This window comes from Castor canadensis, chromosome 5 (assembly GCF_047511655.1).
Source record: "Castor canadensis chromosome 5, mCasCan1.hap1v2, whole genome shotgun sequence".
NCBI classification, from domain to species: Eukaryota; Metazoa; Chordata; class Mammalia; order Rodentia; family Castoridae; genus Castor; species Castor canadensis.
This window is the reverse complement of record NC_133390.1, coordinates 27620925-27644338: the sequence shown is the minus strand read 5'-3', so window position 1 is coordinate 27644338 and position 23414 is coordinate 27620925. Positions and strand designations below refer to the sequence as shown.

At 37.7% G+C, this 23414-nt stretch overlaps 1 protein-coding gene across 4 annotated transcripts in view; it reads left to right on the top strand.

The window, feature by feature from the left end:
* Window positions 1-3797: 3797 nt before the first annotated feature.
* The window catches only part of Usp25 (ubiquitin specific peptidase 25), a 127474-nt gene continuing 107857 nt past the window's right edge, over window positions 3798-23414 (top strand). For all 4 annotated transcript variants that reach the window (XM_074072880.1, XM_020159807.2, XM_074072881.1 and 1 more), the window contains exon 1: window positions 3798-3955. In XM_074072880.1, the coding sequence (XP_073928981.1) occupies window positions 3911-3955 (45 nt within the window). In that variant the 5' untranslated portion in view covers window positions 3798-3910. The remainder of the gene's footprint in view (window positions 3956-23414) is intronic.

Sequence of the window (23414 nt, the reverse complement as noted above, 5' to 3'; positions counted from 1 at the left end):
TGTATCATTCTTCAGGATTTGTATACATGTAGGGACAAAGTGCTCTGAATATGGAGAAGGAGGCTTTGTAAAGTGGCATTACTTGCTTTCTAATATGTGGTTTTCTCTGCCCATACATATTGTAGTATAATTTTGGGGAAATTTGTGCCTGTCCCTATAGAAGGGAAGACTTTGTCTTTTCAGAATGAATGGAAGACAGGAAAGAACTGAGAAATGGTCTGGGGACTGTAAACCATCTTTCCTGTGAGAGAATGACTTTGGTTTGTTCAAGGTAAGAGAAAGAATGTGATACAGAGAAGAAACATTCACTTCTGTACTAGCACTTAATTAATAATATGCACCTTTTTCTCTATGTTGGCCTTACTTACTGAGTGCTACTTGTAAAGTAATAGTTCACATTAGACTGCAATCCTTTTTCCATTCACAGAACACTTCTCCCTCAAAACTATTCCAATTAAAGTGTCCACACTGGGGAAAATGTGAAAAATTACTACCCTTTGATATGTTAATGCCTTTCTTACCAATCCAAGAGGTTATGGGGTTGAGTAGGAAAGGGATACAAGGGTGTGAAGTGTAGGAATAAGAGAGGTAGATTAGATATGATTATTCTGGACTGACTTATATACCCTTAAAATTTATATATTGAGATCTTAAGTCCCTGTGCCTCAGAATATAACTATATTTCTAGGTACATTCTCTAAAGAAGTGATTAAGTTAAAATGAGGCTGTTCAGGTGGAGCCATAATCCATTATGACTGGTGTCCTTTAGAAGAAGAGACGTGATGGGCACTCATGCAAAGAGAGACCACCACAGGAACAGGACAGCAATAGTGTGGCTATCTGGAAGCAAAGAAGGGAAGCAGAAGGAAGAACCAGCCCTGCTGGAACTTTGATCTTGGACCTCCATCCTCCAGAATTATGAAAAAAATAAAATGTTCTGTTGTTTAAGAACCCCAGTTTGGAGTAGCTTGTTATAGAAGCTCAAGCAAACTAACACAATACTAAAGGAGAAATATCTGGAGCTCATCAAAGTGCGAGGCACTATTGAGTGCTACAGATACTAATAATGACAGGTTTGTCATATAATAATGTGACTAAAGCTGTCAGGACCACAGGGCTATCCACTTGGATAAGAACTTAGAGCTGGACATACAATGTAAAATCATAAAATAGACTTTCTAGCTGGGCATTTTATTGTGCTTGTATAGGCAGAAAGTGCTATTACAGGTTCTAATCTATGACTGGTCTCTTACTGAATAGTGTCATTGTGACATCATAAAATCCTTCTCTGAATAATTGCTATTGTTGCTTTATTGGTAGAAATAAAATTATTTTAGAGTATCTATACAACTAAAGCAGGAAAATTATTCTAATACTCATTCAAGTAGATTTAAGACCATCCTTGTGTCATGGAAATTGTTCATATCTAGAGTATGAATTGAACTTTTCTTTCTTATTAACTTATTTTTGGTTTTGGCAACATAATAGCCTTTCAGTGTCTAGAAACAGATTTTCATTCCTTGTCTGGAAAAATTCTACAATATGATGATCACCAATATTTTTTTTAAATGTTGAATAAGGAGGAAGTCATCAGAAGTGAGCTGGAAATGATCTAAGTGGACAAATACGCCACTTAGCATTTGACAATTATCTAGCAAGCACTAGTAAGATTTTTTTAAATGAAAACTAAAGAGTTGAACTCAGAGGACCAGTGTATTGCCAAATTCTTGAAATTAAACTTAATATCTGAGGTGGATGTCGGTGGCTCATGCTTGTAATCCTAGCTACTCAGGAAGCAGATATCAGGAGTTTGCAGTTCAAAGCCAGCCCTAGCAAACAGTTCTCAAGACCCTATCTCAAAAATACCTAACACAAAAAGTAGGGCTGGTGGAGCAACTAGGTGTAGGCCCTGAGTTTAAGCCCCAGTACCACAAAACAAACAAACAGCTGTGATGCCTGGCAATATCTTTTCAAATCAAAGAACTGGATTTTAATGTTAAATTTAACTTTTTTTGTGGTGCTGGAGATCCAACTCAGGGCTTTGCACTAGGAAGAGTTTAACCACTGAGTTACATCCCCAGCCCAAATTAACTTTCTTAAATTCAAATAGAGGAACCTGGTTTTCTAAAAACGTGTAATATAGAGAAACATGAAGTTCAGCTACAAATGAAGCAAAAAAGAAACTGTTGTATAAATGAGGAAAATGAGGTCTAATATTCATTCTTTTACAGGTTATACTCTTTTGGTTCCCAGTGTTTTCATAAACAACTTGATGCTTCAGATCAGAATTGTTGCATTATCCCTAAATTTTTTGCTTGCTTCCAGCCACTTCACAACTTTTAAGTTTTTCTGGCAAGGATGGAGGATGTCAATAAAATAAAATTTGTAATTTGTCAAAATCAAATGAGCAAACAAGTGTGAGAATTCAAGGAAAAGTTCATAAAAGATGGCTGAGGACATCCAAGGGGCAGATCAAAGATGTTTTTAGAGTATGCAGAATTGTTACAACGCCTGTATGAGTTACCTTGGTTAAATAAAATCAGACATTTTAAGCATCCTTCCCCAAGCTTACTTTCCTCATCATCACACTAAAAATTATACCTGGATTTGGGTGCATATTGTATTTATCATATTTTTGACAACAGGCACTGGTAATTCCTCTCTTCCTACTGTTGCATCTTCATTTCTGTCCCCAGGTTATGCTAGTGAAACTCTTGATATTTTTTCCACTTCAGAATGCGCTCTCATTGTTAGGTTTTCCTTACAATTCCATGTATGGTCATGTGTCCCATGCATGGTAATTAGTCTTTTTGCTTAATTTGGCAATTGGGATATTAGAATTATGTATCATCTAGGTAGTGATTCTTTTGCAATGCCGTTTGTCTTATAGATCTTACTCATTTAAGTCATCGGTAAATAAACCTTATTTCTCTAGGGCCTAGCAGTGACTGTCACACATTCAAATATATGAAGTAGATACAAGCTGTCAATACTCATATATGTAATGATTAAGGAGGAAAGTACATTACGGCTTAAGGACTTCTGACAGCCCTTTGCTTATTTGACTTTTCTCTTTGGGCAAGTTCACTGCTTATGAAATTCCTAGAAAGGCGAGGGTGACAGAAAGCAGCCAGTTGCTCTGGACCCTGTGATGTTTCAGGACATTGCAAGTAGGGAGGGACGTGTTTGTCTTGGAGACACTGGGCAAGAGGGCGATCTGACAATTGCTGGGCCCAGGTATAAGCTCTAACCCCTCGGCCGCCATTCGCTTCGCGGACCCTAGGGCAGGCACAGAGCAACCTGCCACTGGGGCTCAGCCTGCCGGGCGCACCCTCGGCCCATCCCGGAGCTCAAGGCCCGCGCCGGCGGAGAGGGGCGGGGCCGGATTGGGGGCGTGGCCCCGGGCCGACCCCGCCCCACTCCGCCCCGCCGCCCCCCGGGTCACAATGTAGGGTTAGGGCGGCCTGCGGGCGGGGCTCCGCGGGGGAGGAGCCGCCGGGCGGGGGCGGTGACGGCGGTTGCGGGAGGGGAGGGGAGGGGAGGAGGAGTCGCGGAGGGAGGAGGACAGCGCCATTCCGGCCGGCCGCTCCCTCCGTTCCCTCTCTCCCTTCCCCGCAGTGCCCCCGGGAGCCGCCAGCCTAGGAGCGCGCGAACGCGTGACGCGGCCCGGCTTGCTCGCGCCTTCCCGCGCCCCGGCGTCGGCCACCCGCCCATGGCCCGGGCCGCCGCGGACGAGCCGCGCTGAGGCGGGCCGCGCGGGGACGTGGGGCCGCCGCGGTGGCCCTCTCAGTCCGCGCCTCGCCGCCTGCCCGCGGTGCCCGCGCACGCCGGCCGCCATCGCCTTCGTGCTTGGCTGGCGGGGGCGCTGTCCTCCCCGGCTGTGCGCGCCGCTCCGGACGCCGCGGGGGCCATGACCGTGGAGCAGAACGTGCTGCAGCAGAGCACGGCGCAGAAGGTGAGCGCCCGAGCCGGCCCCGCGCGGCCCGCGCCTTCGCCTTCCGACGTGCGGGCCCTCCGCCCGGCCCGGCCCGGCCCGGCCCGGCGCCCCAGGCCTCCTGCCCCGCCGCCCGGCGCCCCAACCCGAGGCTCTGGGGGCGTCACGCTCAGTCAGTGCCCGGCTGCTTGTGGAAGCGGGTTTGGGTCACTTCCTTCTGCTGACTGTTTTCCTGTGACAGACGGTGCCAGGTAGTAGACTTGCTCTCACATTCCTCCAGTTCTCTCTGCCAGGCTTCTTGATTAAACTTTATTCTCTCTTTCTTTTTTGAAAGAGAGTGTCAGTTGTCATCCCTCTTGAGCACAGTTTGTCTTGATGGAGGTAGTATTCCAGGCCTGCAGTTCTGCAAAAACGATCACCAAATTGAATTACCCAGCTTTTAGGTACAGTGATCAGGGAAACTGTAATGTACGTGTAGAGGATTTGGTTGGTTGCTTTTTATTTTTATTTTTTCTGACTGTAGAAACTATCCTTTATGAAAGGAAACCTCTATGGTTATGTTATTCCAGGAATCTTTTGTCCCCTAAGTTTGACCTTGTTCTGTCGTTCACCCTTAACTCTGGCATCAGTCACATATTCAATTGGTCACTCACTGAAACCGCATTTAAAAAAAAAATATGAAGCATCAAGTCTTTATAGTGAATATTGAGAGATCATCTTAGTATTCTAGATTTTGCTTTAAGAGTCTTAAGTGCACTATCATGGCTTGCACCATATCCTGAAGAGTACTTGGCCATGGCTTGATTTTTTTTTTCCTTGTTTCTTCTGAAAAGCATTTTGCAAGAAAAGAAACATTGCCTTAGTCGTGTTGGAATTATAGGGGTAATTAGGTTTACCGTGAACAACCACCAAAGCTGTGTGTGTTTTATCTGGGTGAGTAATGAATGCCCCACCCTGTTTTAGTTTTGGCACGTTGTAGTTGTGTTCTATCTGTGCTTGACTTTAGAGTAAGGCTTGTGTGCTAAGATGGATGATATGTACCAATAGCCTGCTGAAGTTATGCATTGAGATTGTCTTGAGAATTTTATTATACTACTTGAGGTAACTAAAGATGTTCTCAAAAATTTTGGAAAGCAAGGATAGTGCATGTTATTTTAGGTACTTTGGGAAAGTTGTTTTTGAAAGTGATGTTAGTTGATAGTACTGGTGAATTGAGTATTTTATTGCAGACTGCAATCAATTTAAATTCGAGATTTGATATTGGGGGTTTAACACAGTTTACCTCCTAATCCTGTATTTTCTATTTTGAACATTTAATCTTTAGTTTTTGATGTTGAGTATATGATAGAGGGTGACTTATAGGAAGGATCATGTGGTCATATGAACACTAAGCAATAGTTAATAATTTGGCAGCATTATGTTTGTACTCAGTCTTTGGTGTTGCATATTAAAGCCCGTTTGTTTCAAAATGGGAAATGTAGCTCCTACTTTTCACATCTCTTAAACTTAAACAGTGGCAAGAAGTTTGTAAGTTTGTGGGTCTTTAAAAATTGATTTTGACTAAACTGCTCAGTAGTATAGAATCAGATGTGCTCACTTAATTGGGTGGTTCAAAAGTGTCTGCATAAAATTGTAGAATCAAGAATCGAATTGCTGAAAGTGATATTGGTTATCAAGCCCAATTTCTTAGTTTAATGACCCCCTCTGCACAAAGGTAGTAGTCCTTAATTCAAAATATTAACATTGAGATTATGTTTTTAATATATGTGTTTCAGATCATTTCACTAAAATTGAAGAAATTTTTTAGTGCAACAATGTGTTTTTATACTTTCATCGTGGTATTTACGTTTGTTTTAAAACTTTATTAGAACTACTTAAAAAATATATGGGTATAAATACTTGAAACCATCCACCTCAAGAAAGTTGACAGATTTAAAACCAAACTAAGAAACATGTAGTAGATTTCAAATTAGGAAGTAGGAAGTAAACTTCATACTTTAGAAGAAACAAAAGTGAAACTGGTTTCAGTAAGAAACCTTATGGATTATCAGTAAAAGACGAGGTAGTAGTGTATGTTTTATACCTATAATTTTAGCTGGTGTACTTGTAGTTTTTGATTACACAGCTAATTTTAACTTACTTTATTTGCAACAGTTTCCTATGTTTTTAAGATTTTTGTTTTCTTTCACTGCAGAGGGATGGAAGATGGGTTTTTTGTTTGTTTGTTTGTTTTTTAAGTAACACTGTACAAAACTTTCTTAGATTTTTTTCTTTCCCCCCACCTTCAAAGTAGCTTGTGACAATGTAGTATGAAGAGGCAAGGGTCTGTCTTTTCCCCTTGATGTGTTCTTGGCTTGATTGCTGAAGTTTGGCCAAGCCAGGGTCTTACGAGATAGTAAAACTGCAGAGAGCTGCTTTTCTGAGGTTTAGATGTTACAGGTGAGGTGGAGTTACCAGCAGATTAAGTACAGTTAAACCTGTGCCAGTTTTAACCTTGGACCTGTATCTTCAGACTTTGTGCTTGATCCTTAGGTCTTAGAAATTTGATACATAGCTTCAAGTTCCAAATGATGATTTTTTTTTTATTTTTTATTTATTTTTTTTTTTTCCGGTGCTGGGGACCGAACTCAGGGCCTTACACTTGCCAGGCAAGCGCTCTTCCACTGAGCTAAATCTCCAACCATGATTTTTTTTTTAGAGTAGCATTAGGAATTTCCTCCTAGGAACCAAGTTAACTTGTAGGTAAAGTTAGCAAGCAGATCACTATTTACTGAAATCATCCTTCTGAGTTGAATAAAATATAAAGTTCCTGTGATGTTTCACTGTAGGACTTTGTACATAGTACATTATCAGCAAGTATTTGATAAATTAAGTAATGAGTGAATCATTTCTAAAAGCATTCAAACATAGTACTTATTTCTCTAACTAAATTTTGAGATTTAAATATGAGAAAGAGTGACATATTAAAACTGGATTCATGCTTGGTAAATAGGCAGTGTTAGAGAAAAGACAGGATGTGGGTTAGATCTAAGTCACCTTTCTCTGACCTTGTGCAAGTCATCAAATGCCTTTAAATCTGCAAACTGTAAAGTTAGTGTGGTTAGACATGTGCAGCTTCTTCAGATTTGAATGTTTACTGGAGTTAAGCAGTAATTATTCTGTCTATATAGGGAGGATAAAAAATTACAGAGAATGTGGGGAGAGAGGACTTCCATAGATCTATACTGTCAGCCTTCACTTAACCTCAAGATTAATGGGGATATAGTCCACAGATTAACCAAATTAAAACAAAATTTGAAAAACAACCCAAAATGGGCAAATTTCTTATTTGAAATAACATGCAGTGTTTCCTAATTTAGATATCATCTAAGGTTATAAAATATAAAATTATAGCATTTGACAGTTAACATTACTTAAATGTTACATAAAAAGGATATTTTGTACTCTGAAATAGTTGGTTGTATTGTTGTTAGCATAGCACTTGATTTGAGCAGAGGTAGTCACAGAATAAATGCTTAGTACTTCTCTTTCTCTTCTAGGTTTGATTTGCTTACTAACATTGTATCCAGTCTTAATGAATTCTCATCAGTTCTTATGTTTTAAAATTTTTCTTCTAGTATACCATTCTGACCTGTTTCTTGTTGTTATTTATGCAAATACATTGTATACAATATTTATGCAATTTATACAATATATATAAATGTATTTTTTGTTTAATTTTAGCTTTAGCTAAGATTCTAGACTGTTTCTGTTCTGTGTTGTTTCATCATGATAGAGAAATTTCTTTTACTAGATTCCTAAGTTTTCTAAATGTTTTGAAATCATATTTAGATGATGACTCTTTTTAAATGTCTTTTTTTGGGGGGGGAGGGCAGGAATGATGTTATATTTTGTGTTAATAAAATAAGAGCAGTAATTATATTAGGTTAACATACAATAAGCCCTCCAGTAAGAGTGCCTTAATTCATGAATTTGTTACACATGATTTTGACCAACTGTGGTTAAAAAAAAAATTTTTTTTTAAATCAAAAGAAATTTCAAAAAACAGACTTTAAATCCCCCCCCCCACACATTATGTAGCTCAGTTGATGTGGAGAAGTTCTCGGTCAGTCCTGTGTCATCATCACCTTGTGTTTAAATTGTTGTGTAATCTGTTGTTTCTCTGCCCTTAATTTTGTGAAAATATGCTGCCCTAAAAGCAAGTGGTGCCCAAAAAGCAAGGTAAAGGTTAAGGTGCTTAATTTAAGTGATCAGGTGAAAATGTGAGATTTAAAGACAGCATGTCTTAAGTGAAAGTAGGGGTGGTGGCATGGGAAAAGTGAATCAGGCCTCCACAGTACAGCACTGAACTCTTGTTCATGTGGTGTTTCCTCAGTGGGGTCTCCTTGAAACCATAGACCCTCGGATACCAGGTCTACTGAACATGAATATTTGCTATGTACTATTTTCTATTAAGACTCTTGAGATTTTTTTTCATTTAAACTTACCATCTACTTTATGAAGTGAGCAGTACTTCTTCCCCCCCCTTCTAGTAGCTGAGTTTACAGAATGAAATTAATATTTCATCCCTAGTATGTTTCAGGAGTGGGATTTAAAGGCAGGGACATGTGACTAACAATCCCCTCTTCTTAACTCTATGCTATGTATTGCTTTCACTGTCCTTCAAATTCTGGTAAAACTCAGGTTGGTCATGATTTTAATATATTTCTAAGTTTATTATAGTCAAGTTTAACAAATTTATAGTGTGTTTATATACTCTTTAGTAGATTATAAGATTTACTTGTTTCATATAGGCTATCGAGATACAGTTAGTTCATAAAATGATTAGATTTTTTTTTTTGTGCTTGTGTTTTCCTCTGCTTTTGGAATTACTCAGTATAGCATTAAGTTCAGCTATTCAAAATTAATGATACTTGATAATTTTTGATTTAAAAAATTAGGTATGGTTTAATGTAAGTACTTGACTTTAATGAAGACTTGATGAATATGACTATCAGTGGTTAGCGTCTTATTAGAGCAAATTTTAGATAAGTTTTCTAAATTATGCTTTATTGTCATTTATATTTCTTATCTTTCAGAGGTAAAGTTTAGAAATGTTTTAGTTTTAGAATATCTAACTGAAAATTTTTCATTTAATTTTGATTTTCATATTTATTGGTCTAGTTTTCTCTTAAATTTGTGCCTATGTACAAATTCCTAATTTTCTAGGAAATTCTAATTCTAATTCCTGTTTTGTTTTGTTTGTGTGTGTGTAGTTTGAACTTGGGGCCTCATGCTTCCTAGGCAGGTATGTTACAACTTGAGCCACTCTTCCAGCCCCTTCTTTTTGTGATTCTCAATTCTTTTTTTTGGTTTTGTTTTGTTATTATATTGAATCTTTCTCTTTCTGCCCATTAGCAAGGTATACTCAGTTTATTTAGGTGTTCTTTTATATATCTTACTCAATTTGTAAGTCTTCTTATAAGATTCTTACATATCTTTTGTTCTAGGTAGTTGATGATTTCTGATAACCATATGTGATGCTTTAAAAATTTATTACTGGTATGTACAAATACAACTGGCTTTTGCATAATTGTTTTTATAGTGAAATGAAAGCAACGTTTATTAGGAGAGGAATATACTTTCAATAGACTGAAAGTGTCTCTGGAGTGAGAATGAGAGTGACCTGCATATTCTTACATATCTACCTACCTTACTAAAGTTTTCTCATACTTTTTTTCAGAGACCATTTTGAATTTTCTATGTAAAAGATCGCATGAATAAATGACAAGTTTTACTTAAGTATTTGCAATTTTATGCTAATAATTTATACACCCTAGCAACCTCTAATAAATGTTGGTTAAAAGTGATGATAATGGTTACTATGTTGTTGCTGATTTTAAAGCTTAGTTCCTTACTTTTCTACCCAGTTTACTTCTGTTTACATGTGTAAGTTGTAGCAACTTAGAAAAGTGGATTCTCTTCCTAAAGAGCTAAGAGATATTTCAGTATTTTTAATTTCGATGTGTGCTTATATTGTTTGTGTCCTGGTGACTCTTGTCATAGTTTTCACCTCAGGCATCCTGGGAGGTAGAGGAGGTAGGTAGTACAGGGGGAATTCATTGTGCTAATTCTGAATAGCCTTACAATGTACATTGGTTAGGTTGCCCCCACCCTCTACACCCCTCCCCGCCATACTTAAAGCAATTGGAAGAAGTCTCATCATATTATTTGATATATGTATGTGACGCCCATCAACAACATTCCCTCACCTTTCTCTCCATTCTCCCTCCCCTCCCCTTCCTCAAGTTCCCCTCCGCCCACCCACTGTACCTGTTTTACAGTTTTATGTTTAATTTTTAATTCCAAAGTCCATGTTCGAAGGAGTTTCTCGGAGTATTCAAGCTGTGAAAATACTTTACTTTGGTCAGTTTATTCCCTTCCATTATTCTCCTTTACCTCTTTCGTCCACCCCCAACACTGTTACTCAACAGCTTTCAGTACATAGCCTTCTGTCCCCTACCTGCACAGATATGATGCATTTTGATATTGCTGACTGATCATTTTCTTTTCCTTTCTGTCCTCCCCTGAGTGTCATATATTAGGTCTATTATTACAAGCATGTTCTACATATGTGTATATAGTCATGTTTGTTTTTCTGTATATTTTTATCTTTTGGATCTATCTTCCACATGTGAGAAAACATGTATCTTTGTCTTTCTTAACCTGGCTTGTTTCACTTAATGGGATGTCCTCCAATTTTATCCATTTACCTTCAAACCACATAGTTTTATTCTTCCTTATGGCTGAGTAAAACTCCACTGTATGTAAATACCACATTTTCGTATCCATTCATCAGTCATAGGGCATCTGGATTGCTTCTATAGCTTGGCTATTGTGAACAGTGCTGTCATTGTGCAAGTAAGTGTCTGTATTGTGCCCTTACTAATATTCCTTTGGGTGTATTCCCAGGAGTGGTATCACGGGATCATACAGATATTCTGTTTTTAGTTTTGTATGGAATCTCCATACTGCTTTCTGTAATGGTTGTGCTAATTCATATTCCTGCCAACAGTGTACAAGGGTTTCTGTCTGTATCCTTGCCAACATTTGTTTTTTGTGTTCTTGATGATAGTTATTCTAAGTAGGGTAAGATGGAATTTTAGTGTAGCTTTGTTTTGCATTTCTTTTAGCGTCAGGGAAGTTGAGCACTTCCTTATGTATTTATTAGCCATTTGTACTTCTTCCTTTGAAATTCCCTATTCAATTCATGTGCCCATTTCTTCATTGGGTTGTTGATTCTTTGGAGGCTGAGTTTTTTGAGTTCCCTGTAGATTCTGGATGTTAGTCCCTTATCAGATAATTTTTTTCCCATTCTGTGTGCAGTCTCTTAAGTGTGTTAATGTTTTCTTTTGCTGTGCAGACAGTTTTTAGTTTGATGCAGTCCCATTTGTTCATTCTTGGTCTTATTTGCTTAGCCATTGGAAGTCATTGCCTATGAGGGCCTCCATTGCTTCTTCCCCTAGTGAGGAAAGTACATCTGCCCTGATGTGCTTAGAGTAAGGGTGGCACTCTCTAATGTCACAGAACTACTAGAAGCACTTACCTGTAATACTTGGCTGTTTCTTCCCTATATATATAATCATTGATTTGTGTATGAATAACTGGATTTGATTAGTAAAAGTCAGTTTAAGAATGTACTTTATAATGTGAGCAAGTAGATAATGTGAAAGTTGAATGTGTAGAAGTTGAATTTATAAAAGGATAAGCTCTTGTATTTATTTTGACAGGCTTGTATTTATTTTCAAGAATGTTCTCCTTATCATATTCTCATTTATAAACATAATATGTGAGTTTTCCATTTTTTCCCCTCTTTTCCCTTTGGTTAACTCTCACTTTTGTGCAGTCTACACTATTTTTAGTCTTCGGTCCTTTGAGTTGCCAAATACTTTAAATGTCCAGCATTGCTTTCATTGTTTCTCTAGTCTTGTTAATATAGGTTTAAATGAGAATGTCTTCCCCCCCCCCCCCCCCCCCCCGTTCTCCCTTGTCCTGTCTCTTGGTCCTCCCCCCACTTTTCCTACCCTCCTACTTTCTTTTACAGGGTCTTGCTAGGCAGCTAAGGCTGCCCTGGATCTTCCTGCCTCAGCCTCCCAGGCTTGGATTATAGACATTAGACATGAAGCCAGCTCTAGATTAAAATTCTTAGATTGTGGTTTTTGTAGACTTTCATTATCTGTTGTGTTGCTAAAAGTGGAGCTTTCTTTTGTGCACTACTCCAGACCTCTGTTTTAGGACTTGGAGGGTTGTATTCTTAGTAAAAATCTGAGGTGATTCTTCTGTATTTAAAGTTTGAGGACCACTGTTTGAAATTAATTAGTAGTCTTAAAGATGAGTGTGTCTTTATTGAACACCTGTGTAAATTGGTTGCAGAGGATGTTTATAAAAGGGCTTCATTGTCACAATACAAAGAATTGCTGATTTTCAGTGTGAAAGCGATATGCATTCAGTTTAAGTTGGATTTTGAATTCTGAGTTTTAGTCTTTTCTCAGGCTAGGGAAATGCTGTTGGATACTCTCTTGAGATGATCGGGCAGCAGCAGTGAGCTACAGTTCCCCTGCAACCACTGCAGGGTAATGACCTATACCCTACCATGTACTTTGTTGCCGTTTCTTTTGGACACAGATAGTGTCCAAAAGAAATTATATTAGATAGTCAGTACTTTTTATTAGATTATTGTGCACGATTGTAAGCATGTAGGCAATTGTAAACTGTGATTTTGGGTAGGTTAATGTTGGCTGTTTTAAGTCTTTACATAAATAGAATTACAGTTCATTTTTTTTTCCTTTTTTCTATACCTTGCTTCTTTTGGTTATCAAAATGTTTTTGAGATTCCAGCATGTTTTATTTTCTTTTTCCTGTTGGGTAATATTTTATTATATGAATATGCTTACGTTTATGTGTACCTGTAGCTGTTGCTGTATTTCTTGATTGTTTCCAGTTTTTTACTCTTATGTGTAACATTGTTACATGTACATTTGTAAGCATGTCTTTGAGTAGACATGTTGTAGTTCTCTTGGGCAAATACATAGGAGTGGAATTGTTATAAGATATTGTTAAATTGTTATCCAAAGTGATTGTGCATTCTCATCAGCTGTGTATGAGATGCCATGTTAGTATATTAGTAACTCATACTATTGATTTGTATTTTCCTAATGATTAATGGTTTTTGACCTCTTTTCATGTGTTTATTTACTGTTTTTCAGATGATTTTTAAATATTCCTTTTCATATATTATCCAGTTTTAGATTCTCATGGATAAGCAATAGCAATAGCTAACTATTCTTCTAACTCTAAAAATGGTGAAAATGTTGAAGATGTTGCTAAAGGTAAAAACTAAGTGCTGATATGTTCACAAAATAAAATGAAGTTGCATAATTCCTTTTATTTTTTAAAATTACATCTGACACAAAGTTTCTGAAGATTAAGAACCCTGGTTATGCCTCAAACTGAACATTAATAGCTAATTGCCCGTATACATGAGAAATTTTTATGATGCATATTTTGTTACCATGGCATAAAAAGTATGTTCATAGCTGGGCATGGTGACACCCATGATCCTAGCACTTGGGAGGCTAAAGCAGGATGATCGTAAGTTTGAGGCCAACCTGGGCTACATAGTGAGACCTTGTCTCAAAACCTCAAAAACATTTTCATGTTAGTTTGGGAGTTTGGAAGGCACTTGGAGGACCAATGGCAGGTATGAGAAGAACCGTAGAGAGATAAATTGGGCAGAGTCAGATCTTTCTTACAGTTCTCGGTTTACTTGAGGACAAGGAAGAAGAGGACAGATTTGAACCCACATTTGTTGGGTTTTTGTTGTTGCTGCTGGAAGTGGGCGTGGTGTGGTGGAGGGCATTATGTCATCAGGGCAGAATTGACTACAGAACTGAGAGCTGGGTGGATGTGTGGGGGAGCAGTATGGACAGAGGACCAGGAAAGATGCATCTTTATTGGCTGGGTCCTGATGCTATGATAATACCAATGTGAGAATCAGTTGTACACTCTTATATACAAAAGTTTGTGTGTCATTATTCATGCCAGAATACATGCAGATCAAATGTCCCATTTCCGTGAGTTAGAGCTATATAAACAAGCTTGGACTGGAGGTCTAGGCTTTCTGTGTCCTCCAAGATAGTCTGAGCAGAAGGTCCTGAAAGACGGAGTCCCGTGAGGTCTTGAAGAAAAGCTTTGGAGCAGGACAGGGCTGAGGAAGAGGATGGAAAAGAAACTCGAAACAATCCACTGCTTCTGGTTTAAAAGGCCTGTCTTTGGAGGAAAGAAGCATCTCTGCACTGGCTACCTGGGGTCAGCAGACCCTGTGTACTCTATGAACCTGTAGAAGTGACTTTTTGACTTCTTCCCTATGGAGCAGCAGTTCAAGCCAGTAGTAAGACTGCAGAACTGACAGTAATTCCATCTCTGGTGGGTGGCATTAGAGGGAAGGCACCAGTGCACCTGAGCATGTACCAGAGCTGTGGCTAGGCAGATGCAAAGTACCAGGTCAACTGTATAGTGTAAGATGGTTTGGGGTTGCAGGCCTCTGGGGTACATGCAGCAGAGGTCATCGGGTCCTGTGCTACCTCCTCCTAGGACTATGTGAACATTGGTGGGATTTGGTGTTGCCTTTTGCTTGCTCTTGGCCATCTTGGGGCTAGCTTGGGTTCATCTCAGAATCTGCAGATTTTGGATGGAATTAAATGATCTTATATCCTAGGCTATGTGCTTCATATTCCTTCCATGATTGGAAGAGCAGATAGAGTTCTTTAGGTTTAATATCAAAAGTATTAAGAGAACTGACTAACTACTTAAAGGCCTCAATCTCCCCCTTTTTCCCTTCTCCCCTTTCCTCTCCTCCTCTTCCTTGTTGTTGATGCTGTTCTGTCTTAGACTTCTAAGAGGCGAGGCTTTTACGGTGAGGGATAGGAAAAAAAAAAATGGGAGGCAGGTTAGGAATTGTAGCGGAGAAAGTACTAGGAATCCAGTATCTTATCTTCTTTAAGTGTTGTGTCTTTTTAACATGTTCAGATAATTTGCCAACTTCTTCATTGAGTTATTTCTTTTCTTGCTATTGAGTTGTAGGAATTATTTATATATTTTGAATATCTTATATCAAATCTGTGTAATGTGGGGTTGGGGATTTAGCTTAGTGGAAGAGCACTTGCCTAGCAAGTGCAAGGCCCTGAGTTCAGTCCCCAGCACCGAAAAAAAGGAAAAATAGAAATATATGTAATATGAAAACATTTTCTCCTTGTGTACGGTTTATCTTTTAATTTTCTTGACATAATATCTTTATGGAAAATTAATTGACCGTATAGAAGTGGGTCTATTTTATCCTTACCCTTGGTTATGTCTTGATTACTAAGGCTTTGAAATGTATCCTCAAATGACTGAGTTCTTCTGCTTTGTTCATGTTAAGAAATTGCTTTGGTTTTTGTTGGCCATTTTGCATTTCCATATAAAATCTAAATATTTTGTACAGATGAGAAAAGAGGCAGCCAGGGTTTTTGAATGGGATTTTATTGAATGTATAGATAAATTCTGAGTGAATAGGTACCCTAATGTTATTTTAATCTTATAATCCAAAGACATACTACTTTCTCTTTTTTTTTAAATTTTATTATTCATATGTGCATTCAAGGCTTGGGTCATTTCTCCCCCCTGCCCCCACCCCCTCCCTTACCACCCACTCCGCCCTCTCCCTCTCCCCCCAACCCCCTCAATACCCAGCAGAAACTATTTTGCCCTTATTTCTAATTTTGTTGTAGAGAGAGTATAAGCAGTAATAGGAAGGAACAAGGGTTTTTGCTGGTTGAGATAAGGATAGCTATACAGGGAGTTGACTCACATTAATTTCCTGTACGTGTGTGTTACCTTCTAGGTTAATTCTTTTTGATCTAACCTTTTCTCTAGTTCCTGGTCCCCTTTTCCTATTGGCCTCAGTTGCTTTTAAGGTATCTGCTTTAGTTTCTCTGTGTTAAGGGCAACAAATGCTAGCTAATTTTTAGGTGTCTTACCTATCCTCACCCCTCCCTTGTGTGCTCTCGCTTTTATCATGTGCTGAAAGTCCAATCCCATTGTTGTGTTTGCCCTTGATCTAATGTCCACATATGAGGGAGAACATACGATTTTTGGTCTTTTGGGCCAGGCTAACCTTACTCTTCCTTCTCAATAAAGGTAGTTCTTACAGTTTCTCTCGAGTAAATTATTGTATCAAACAGGTTGTGGTGTTTAGTGTAGAGTGGAATACACTTGCTGTGGATATGAGGTAATAATCATAGCTTCCTTTTAAGGTAGTGCCAAATGGATATTTATGAATCCTGTGAGTATTTTGCCTTGTAAACATATCTGAGTGCCTGAACAATTAAGAGAGTGAGATACTGCTGTGCAGTATGATAACTGATTTTGTAAATTCTAAGAGGCAGTATTATATGGGAGTAACAATAGTGCTATAATTATTCTTACCACCTGTAGGGTTGTTACACTTGTGTTTTTGGGCATGCTGCCAATTTTTTTTTTAATATTTCAAAGCTTATTACAAAAAAGTTGACAATTATTGACTAAGGCAACAGTGGTGGTAGGTCTATGTGTTGATAAGAATTCTGTGAGCTTTTAGCTATAAATACATATATTTAAACTATAACTTAAATATAGATACTCAGACTATTTACATATGGCTGATACAGCATGGTAGAATTTGCTAATAAACTATGCTGTGTTTCTGTTCTTGACTGGAAGTTTCCTATGATTTAGTCCTTGATTTTCTGCTTTCTGTTTTGCAAGCTCCATCTTTGAGAGATTTTGTTTTCCCATTGATACATGTTCATCACTACCAAGTCTGTATGTTCAAAGTAAATTTATATTACAACCTCTTTCTCACATTAACTCTAGTCAGGCTTTCAGTTCCCTATTGTACATTTCTGCTGAGCTATGTAGTTGCCAGTCAATATCATGCCCTATTTTTTCCTTCTTTAAAACAAATTGAGAAAGCAGGGAGGGGTGGTCCAAGCAATGTATACACATGAATAAATGTAAAAACAATAAAAGAAAAAAGAAAAAAAGACAGATTGAGAAATAGATAATACACAAAAGGCTTATAGTTTGGTGGTATTGTGAGCCAGAAGTGCACATATGATACTAGAAGTTAAGTGATATATTCATTGGTAGGACTAAGGAAGAGGATCTAGCAAGCATAGGAAAAGTATCATAGAGGAGGTAATGGGTGACATGAACTGTTGAATATGTTGAGGCAGATTGAAGTTATTATTCCAAGCTAAGAGAAGCTGTGATAAAGAACAAATAAACATAAAATGATTTGGTGTCTTCTGTTAACTCTAAATAGCTTTATGTGCAGACTGTGGTGTAATAAAAAAAACCTTTCATCTTTTCTCCTGGTTTCTGGCACAAAGTCCCTAAAACCCTTGGAATTTACTGTCCTTTGTGTCCTAATGAAATGACTCCTGGATCTGGGAGGAGAGGCTAGATAAGAAGTTTCAGCCCCAGCAGGCAGGGAAGGGGGCTGCAGATTGAGTTCAGTCACCAGTGTTCAATGGTTTAATCAATTACTCCTTAATGAAATGGTCACTTCCTTATATGTCTTTTAAGTGCTCAGTAAATGATATAGGATAGAGCGGAGCACATATAGTTAAATGGTTAAATTTTACCTTCCTAATTGCTCTTGAGATTTACAGTAAGCCTATCTTACTTATAATTTATTATGCGCAGTTTTGACCAAATATGGTCAAAAAAATAACAAAATCAAAAGAAGTTTCAAAAACAAAAATTTTAAATTTCTGCATTACATAGCTCAGTTGATAGGGAGAGCTCTAGGTTCTGTGTTATTGCCAGTTTTGTTTAAATCATTTTATGATCTGCTGTTTCCTTGCCCTTCATTTTGTGAAACTGTGTCTTCCAAAAAACCTCCAAAAGCCAAGGTAAAAGTTATAGTAATCCTCCCAAGCCGAAAAAAGGCACATAATGTACATAATTTAAGTGATAAAATGAAAAATTTTAGATGTGTTGAAAGGTGGTGTGTCTATAATAGGAGTTGGTGGCATTATGGGAAAACTTAATCATCTACAGTATTTGATGAAATAAGACCTAGGTTTTAAAGAGCAGTATTAATGTGTATAATAGTAATTTTTGTGACAGTAATGTAACCTACTGCATACATTTTCAAGTTATTGAAGGTCAGACCAATTGTGTGTACAATATAGGTAAATTGGAATATATCTAGAGTATTAAACTCTATGCATCTTGAGCATTCATGGTTTTTCTTCAACCGTGGTCTGCTTGGAACCATATACCTGCAGACACTAAGGGTCTAACTGTATTCTTCTAAAAACCACAGAATTACATCACTAAGAGATAATACAAAAATTACTTTTAAGAAAATTCTGTCAGGGTCCATTCAGGACACAGAACACATAAGAATCCAAGTAGAAAAGGCTTATTTATGTTTTCTTTTGTTTCTTTTTTTTCATTATTGTGCTGAGTAGGGATACATTGTGGCATTTACAAAAGTTCTTACAATATATCAACTATATCATACTTGAATTCACCACTCTACCATTCTCCTTTATCTTCTCTCTCCCCATTCCTAGAACAATTTCAACAGGTATCATTTTTCCATATACATACATAAGTACATAGGATTTACTCTATATTCCTCCTCCTACCCTCTTTCCCTGCCTCCTCTTCCCTCCTACTGGTATCCACCCACCCCCAGGCTCTCCTATTCTTTGATTTTGTAAAAGAAAAAAACAACATTTTGTTTTCTTAAGATAGCTACACAGGGAGTTTCAAGGAAATGTATTATAACCCAAATTGGTTCATCTTCTGTTTTTCTTCTTTCAACCTGAGTCCCCTTCTTATGGTAGTTTCAACAGGTTTAAAAATTCTATATTCATTTTGTATAGAGAGTACATTCGAAAAGTATAATATAATGAAGTACTCAGTAGTAACAGATATAGGATAAAGAGAACAGTAAAGAATAAAGGAAGAAATGAATTTAGTAGAGGCCTTCCAGAAGCCCCAGGCCTCTGAGATTTCCTTCCTGTTGGGAAGGTTGTGATATAACCCTCTGTTTTTTGCTCAGGTGCCACAGGCTAGGACATTCCTGCAAACAGCTCTTATATTGGTCTGGGAAAAAGTAGTATATCCTATGTGCTTTATTAAACCTCATGTTGTATTCAGATGGAGGGAGTTTGTAATAGTCCACAGGATGTCTTATGTATGTAATTGATATGACAACAACTGCACTTGCTTTGCCAAGTTCTTAATGATATCATAACTGTCAGGAATTATATAGCATTTTAGGATGAACATGGTTATTTTATTTTATTACTATAAGGAAGTTTATTTTTGAACAACAAATTAATTATGAAAATTGAAGTGCAGAAACTAGAGATATATAAAAATTTAATTGGAAAGAGCTATGCTAGGAATGTGATTACTAACATCAAGAATAAGTTGTACAATTTTATTAAACTACAGATGGAGTAGTTAAGAGACATGATTTGATTCATAAAAATTTTGTTTACATAACATGTTTTTCAGAATATAGGTACTCTAATTTTAAATCAGACTGTTTCAAAAGATTTTACCATTGGGTTTTTGGAACTGAAAATGCATGTTCCCGTAGAAACCACGTTTCCGGTTCCTACTTGGCCCCAAAATGTATTTAATTCTGTATGAACTTCGGTTATAGTGCTGTGTAACAGTATTTTGAGGGGGGGGGGCGGAGAATTGCATTTAGAGTTTCTACTTATGATTCATTTATTTTATTCTCCAGTTTATGGGAATTGGGAATTCATTAAAGGACATGGACTTAACTGCAGATGTTGCTGAAGGGTTGGGTGACAGGGGTAAGATCTCTCAGGTGAGGAAATTAACATTATCTAGGCCCAACTATATCTGTTGCTCTTTGCTAGCAGTTTCCTGTAAATTGGCTGACTTATTAGGTTATTTAATGTATTTTTTTCTTGAATACATGAATTGTTTATAACTCTGGTATTCTATAAGATAGGAAGAGACTTTTTAAATTCAGAATTCCTGGCATTCTAAGGATCAATGGAAATGATAAAGAATAGTAATGTATACCTTCAGACTTATGTGCCCACAGAGATATTTGGCTAATTTATTTTAAAGCTGAAGTGCTATTAACCCAAAAAGATTGAAAGAAACTTTACTTTGGGGCAGCAGGAAATACAGCATGCCTGAACTATTCTTGGCTACTATTTACTTTGTGGTAAAGTAAATTTAAAATAGAAGCCATACATTGGTTTCCATGTGACATTTCCATGTATATATGTATTGTAACCTGAATTGGTTCATGTCCTTTATTTTCCTTTTTGTCTTAGTCCACTGCTTATGATGATTTCAACAGGTTTAACAATTCTATATTCCTTCTTGTATAGCAAGTACAACACTTGTATTCACCTTTTTAACTTCCTTCTTTACCCTCTCTCATGTGTGACCCCTTTTTCATAATATTGTTGTATTTGTATTAGGTTTATATTCCACATATGAGGGAGAACATGTGGCCTTGGCCTTCTGAACCTGGCTCACTTCACTTAACATGATGTTCTCCAGTTCTGGAATTGTCATAAGGAAACCAATATATAGCTATCCTAAACAAAAATGTCATTTTATAAAACTTTTTAAAAATTTTTTATTTATGATTTTATTAGCCTATAATAGTTGTATGGGGGATACATTGTGATATTTACATATATGTTTAAAATATATCTTAGTTAGATTCCCCTCCTTCATCATTCTTCCTCCTTCTCCCTCCTCCCCTTCTTAGAACAATCTCAACAGGTTTCATTCTTCTACTTTGATATATGGATACAAAACACATCCACCATATACATCCTTACTCTCCCTTTCCCTGTGCCCACTTCCTTTTACTGGTACCAACCTCCAGAAAAGATTATTTTTCCCTCATCCCCCTTCATTTTTAAAAATTAAGTGTATATCGATAGTTCAAGGGGGAGGAGGTGGGGAAAAGGTGTGGGGGGTGAATATAGGGCAAAAACTGTGTACACATGAATGTAAATGGAAAAATGATACCTGTTGAAAATATTCCAGGAATGGGGGGAGGGGGAGGGTGGAGGGGATGAGTTCAACTGTAATATATTATAAGAACTTTTGTAAATGTCACATTGTACCCCTAGTACAACAACAGTAGAAATTAAATAAATAAAGTGTGGATTCAATAAGTTAAAAAAAAAACAAAGATGGAGGCCAGGACTGAGGACTGTCTGAGGACACAAAACAATTTGGTCTAAACATTGCCTGACTTGCAAACTTCAGCAAAACTTAACTTGAACTTATTCTTGTGAATGTCTGTAATAAAGAAAAACAGAATGTAAGCTCAGTCAAAGCAGTTAACAAATTTATATTAGTAGGGATTTTCCATCAGGGTACATCTAATAATGCTGCTGTGTGACCTGTAACCAAATATTCTCTTTGTTTTAGTTCTGTGTTCATTTTACAAAGCACTTCCCCTGTGTTCCCTCCGTAGAGCTCTGGGACCATTTCTGTTTGAAGCTGTCCAATTCATGAATTATTCTTTTGCTGAAATAAATGCTTTAAAGTTTAGTTGTGCCTCAGTTTACCTTTCAACACTTTCAGAATTTGAGCGATGTTTTTACTGTTCAAATAGCACCAGAATTAGAAAATAAGACCTATGGAATTGTAGATAGAATGTAGGAAAGTGTAGAAAGTTTGCTTTGTTGTACTTGACTTTCTTGATTCTAGAAAAACTAAAAAGTTGGCTTATTAATTGGCCCAATTAATGTTTGCTTCCTATTCTTATGTCCAAAAATTTGTGCCTCTCTTCTGTGAATGAGCTCAAGCCTGTGATGTGACTTACTTGAGTTCACCTTTGTATTTATTCAGTTCATGTCCACTGAGCGTGCTCCCCATCCCCGTTCCCCACCATGTGCCAGGCACTGCACTAAGTCCCAGGAGTACACTTATGAGAAAATAATCTGTGCTTTCTTATGATTTACTATCTGGAGATTAACCATACTGTACTATATTTTTGTAATGTGTGTAAATTCAAGGAAAACATTTGTAACCTTGGTAGAGAGCATATGAATGTGCAGACACCTTTGCTTGGGGAAAGAGAATGGTACTCTGAATCCTGAATGAAAGTTAGAGGGAAGAGAGAAACAGGGAGAAAGAAGTGCAAGACAAGGCTAAAGATAGAGGTAGAGACCCTGGCATGCAGAGGAGCCTTTAATATTTAAAGAGGGCTCTATTAGCCAGGCATCATAGTTCACAACTATAATTTCAGCTACCAGAAACAGAGATAGGAACATGAGTTTGCGGCCCTCCTGGGAAAATGTTAGTGAGACCTTATCTCAAAAACAGGTAGATATGGTGGTTCATTCCTGTAATCCAGCTACTCCAGAGGTGGAGGTAGGAGGATTGCTGCCTGAGGCTGGCTGGGGCAGCTTATCTGAGAAAAAAATAAAAGCAAAAAGACTGGAGTGTGGTTCAAGAAACCAAGCACTTGCCTAGCAAGGCCTTGAGTTCAGGCCCAAGTATTGCCAAAAATAGCCATATAAGCCATGAAAAGGATGGCACTATAGGAAAACTCTTCATAAAAGTCACAGAATATCACATTTGATGGGAAATAAAAGGTTAAAATTGGTGTAGTGGTTCCAGTGGTAGAACGCCTGCCTAACAAGCGTGAGGCCCTGAATTCAAAACCCACTAGCACCAAAAAAGAAAAAAAAAAGTTAGAATTATGTGTAAAACAAGCCTCAGGAAATTAAGATTTTCTTTCTTTTCTTTTTTTTTTAAAAATCATATGGCTGGTTAGAGGCATGTTTGGACTTAAAAACATGAAGGTTTTGGAGCTCAGAAAATGGTACTCTCCAAACTGGCACTTTGGCATGCATTAGATGCCTTAGAGCCCATTTCAGAATCCAGGTACTTCTGATTGGTCCTGTTTTTAATTTTCCTGGTGCTGGGAGAGGCTTTCTGTAGAGTTTTTTTTGTTGTTGTTTGTTTGTTTGTTTGTTTGTAAGATAGTCCCCAGGCTGGCCTTGAATTTGCAATCTTCCTGCCTGAACCTCCTTTGTGCTGGTACTATAGGCTTGCACCATGGCAGCCTGCCACCTTTAGTATCCTTACTGAAATTTTGTACCTCATGTTGTTTAAAGTCTGTTACTACACCTGGACAGACTTTTGTTATACATGGGTTTCCTCTAATTTAGTCCCATAGAGAATCATTTACAACCCATTCTCTCTCTTGTCTAGTTTGTGCCAGGCAGTAGTATGGTTTTCAAGCCCATCGATACCCCTACAAATAATTTACTATTTACCTGACTCCCTCCCAATAGAGAAAGGGGCATACATTTTCCTAAATGATGTTGGTCTAGTGGGTAATCATACTCTTGTGATTTTCCTCAATTCTGTCACTTTT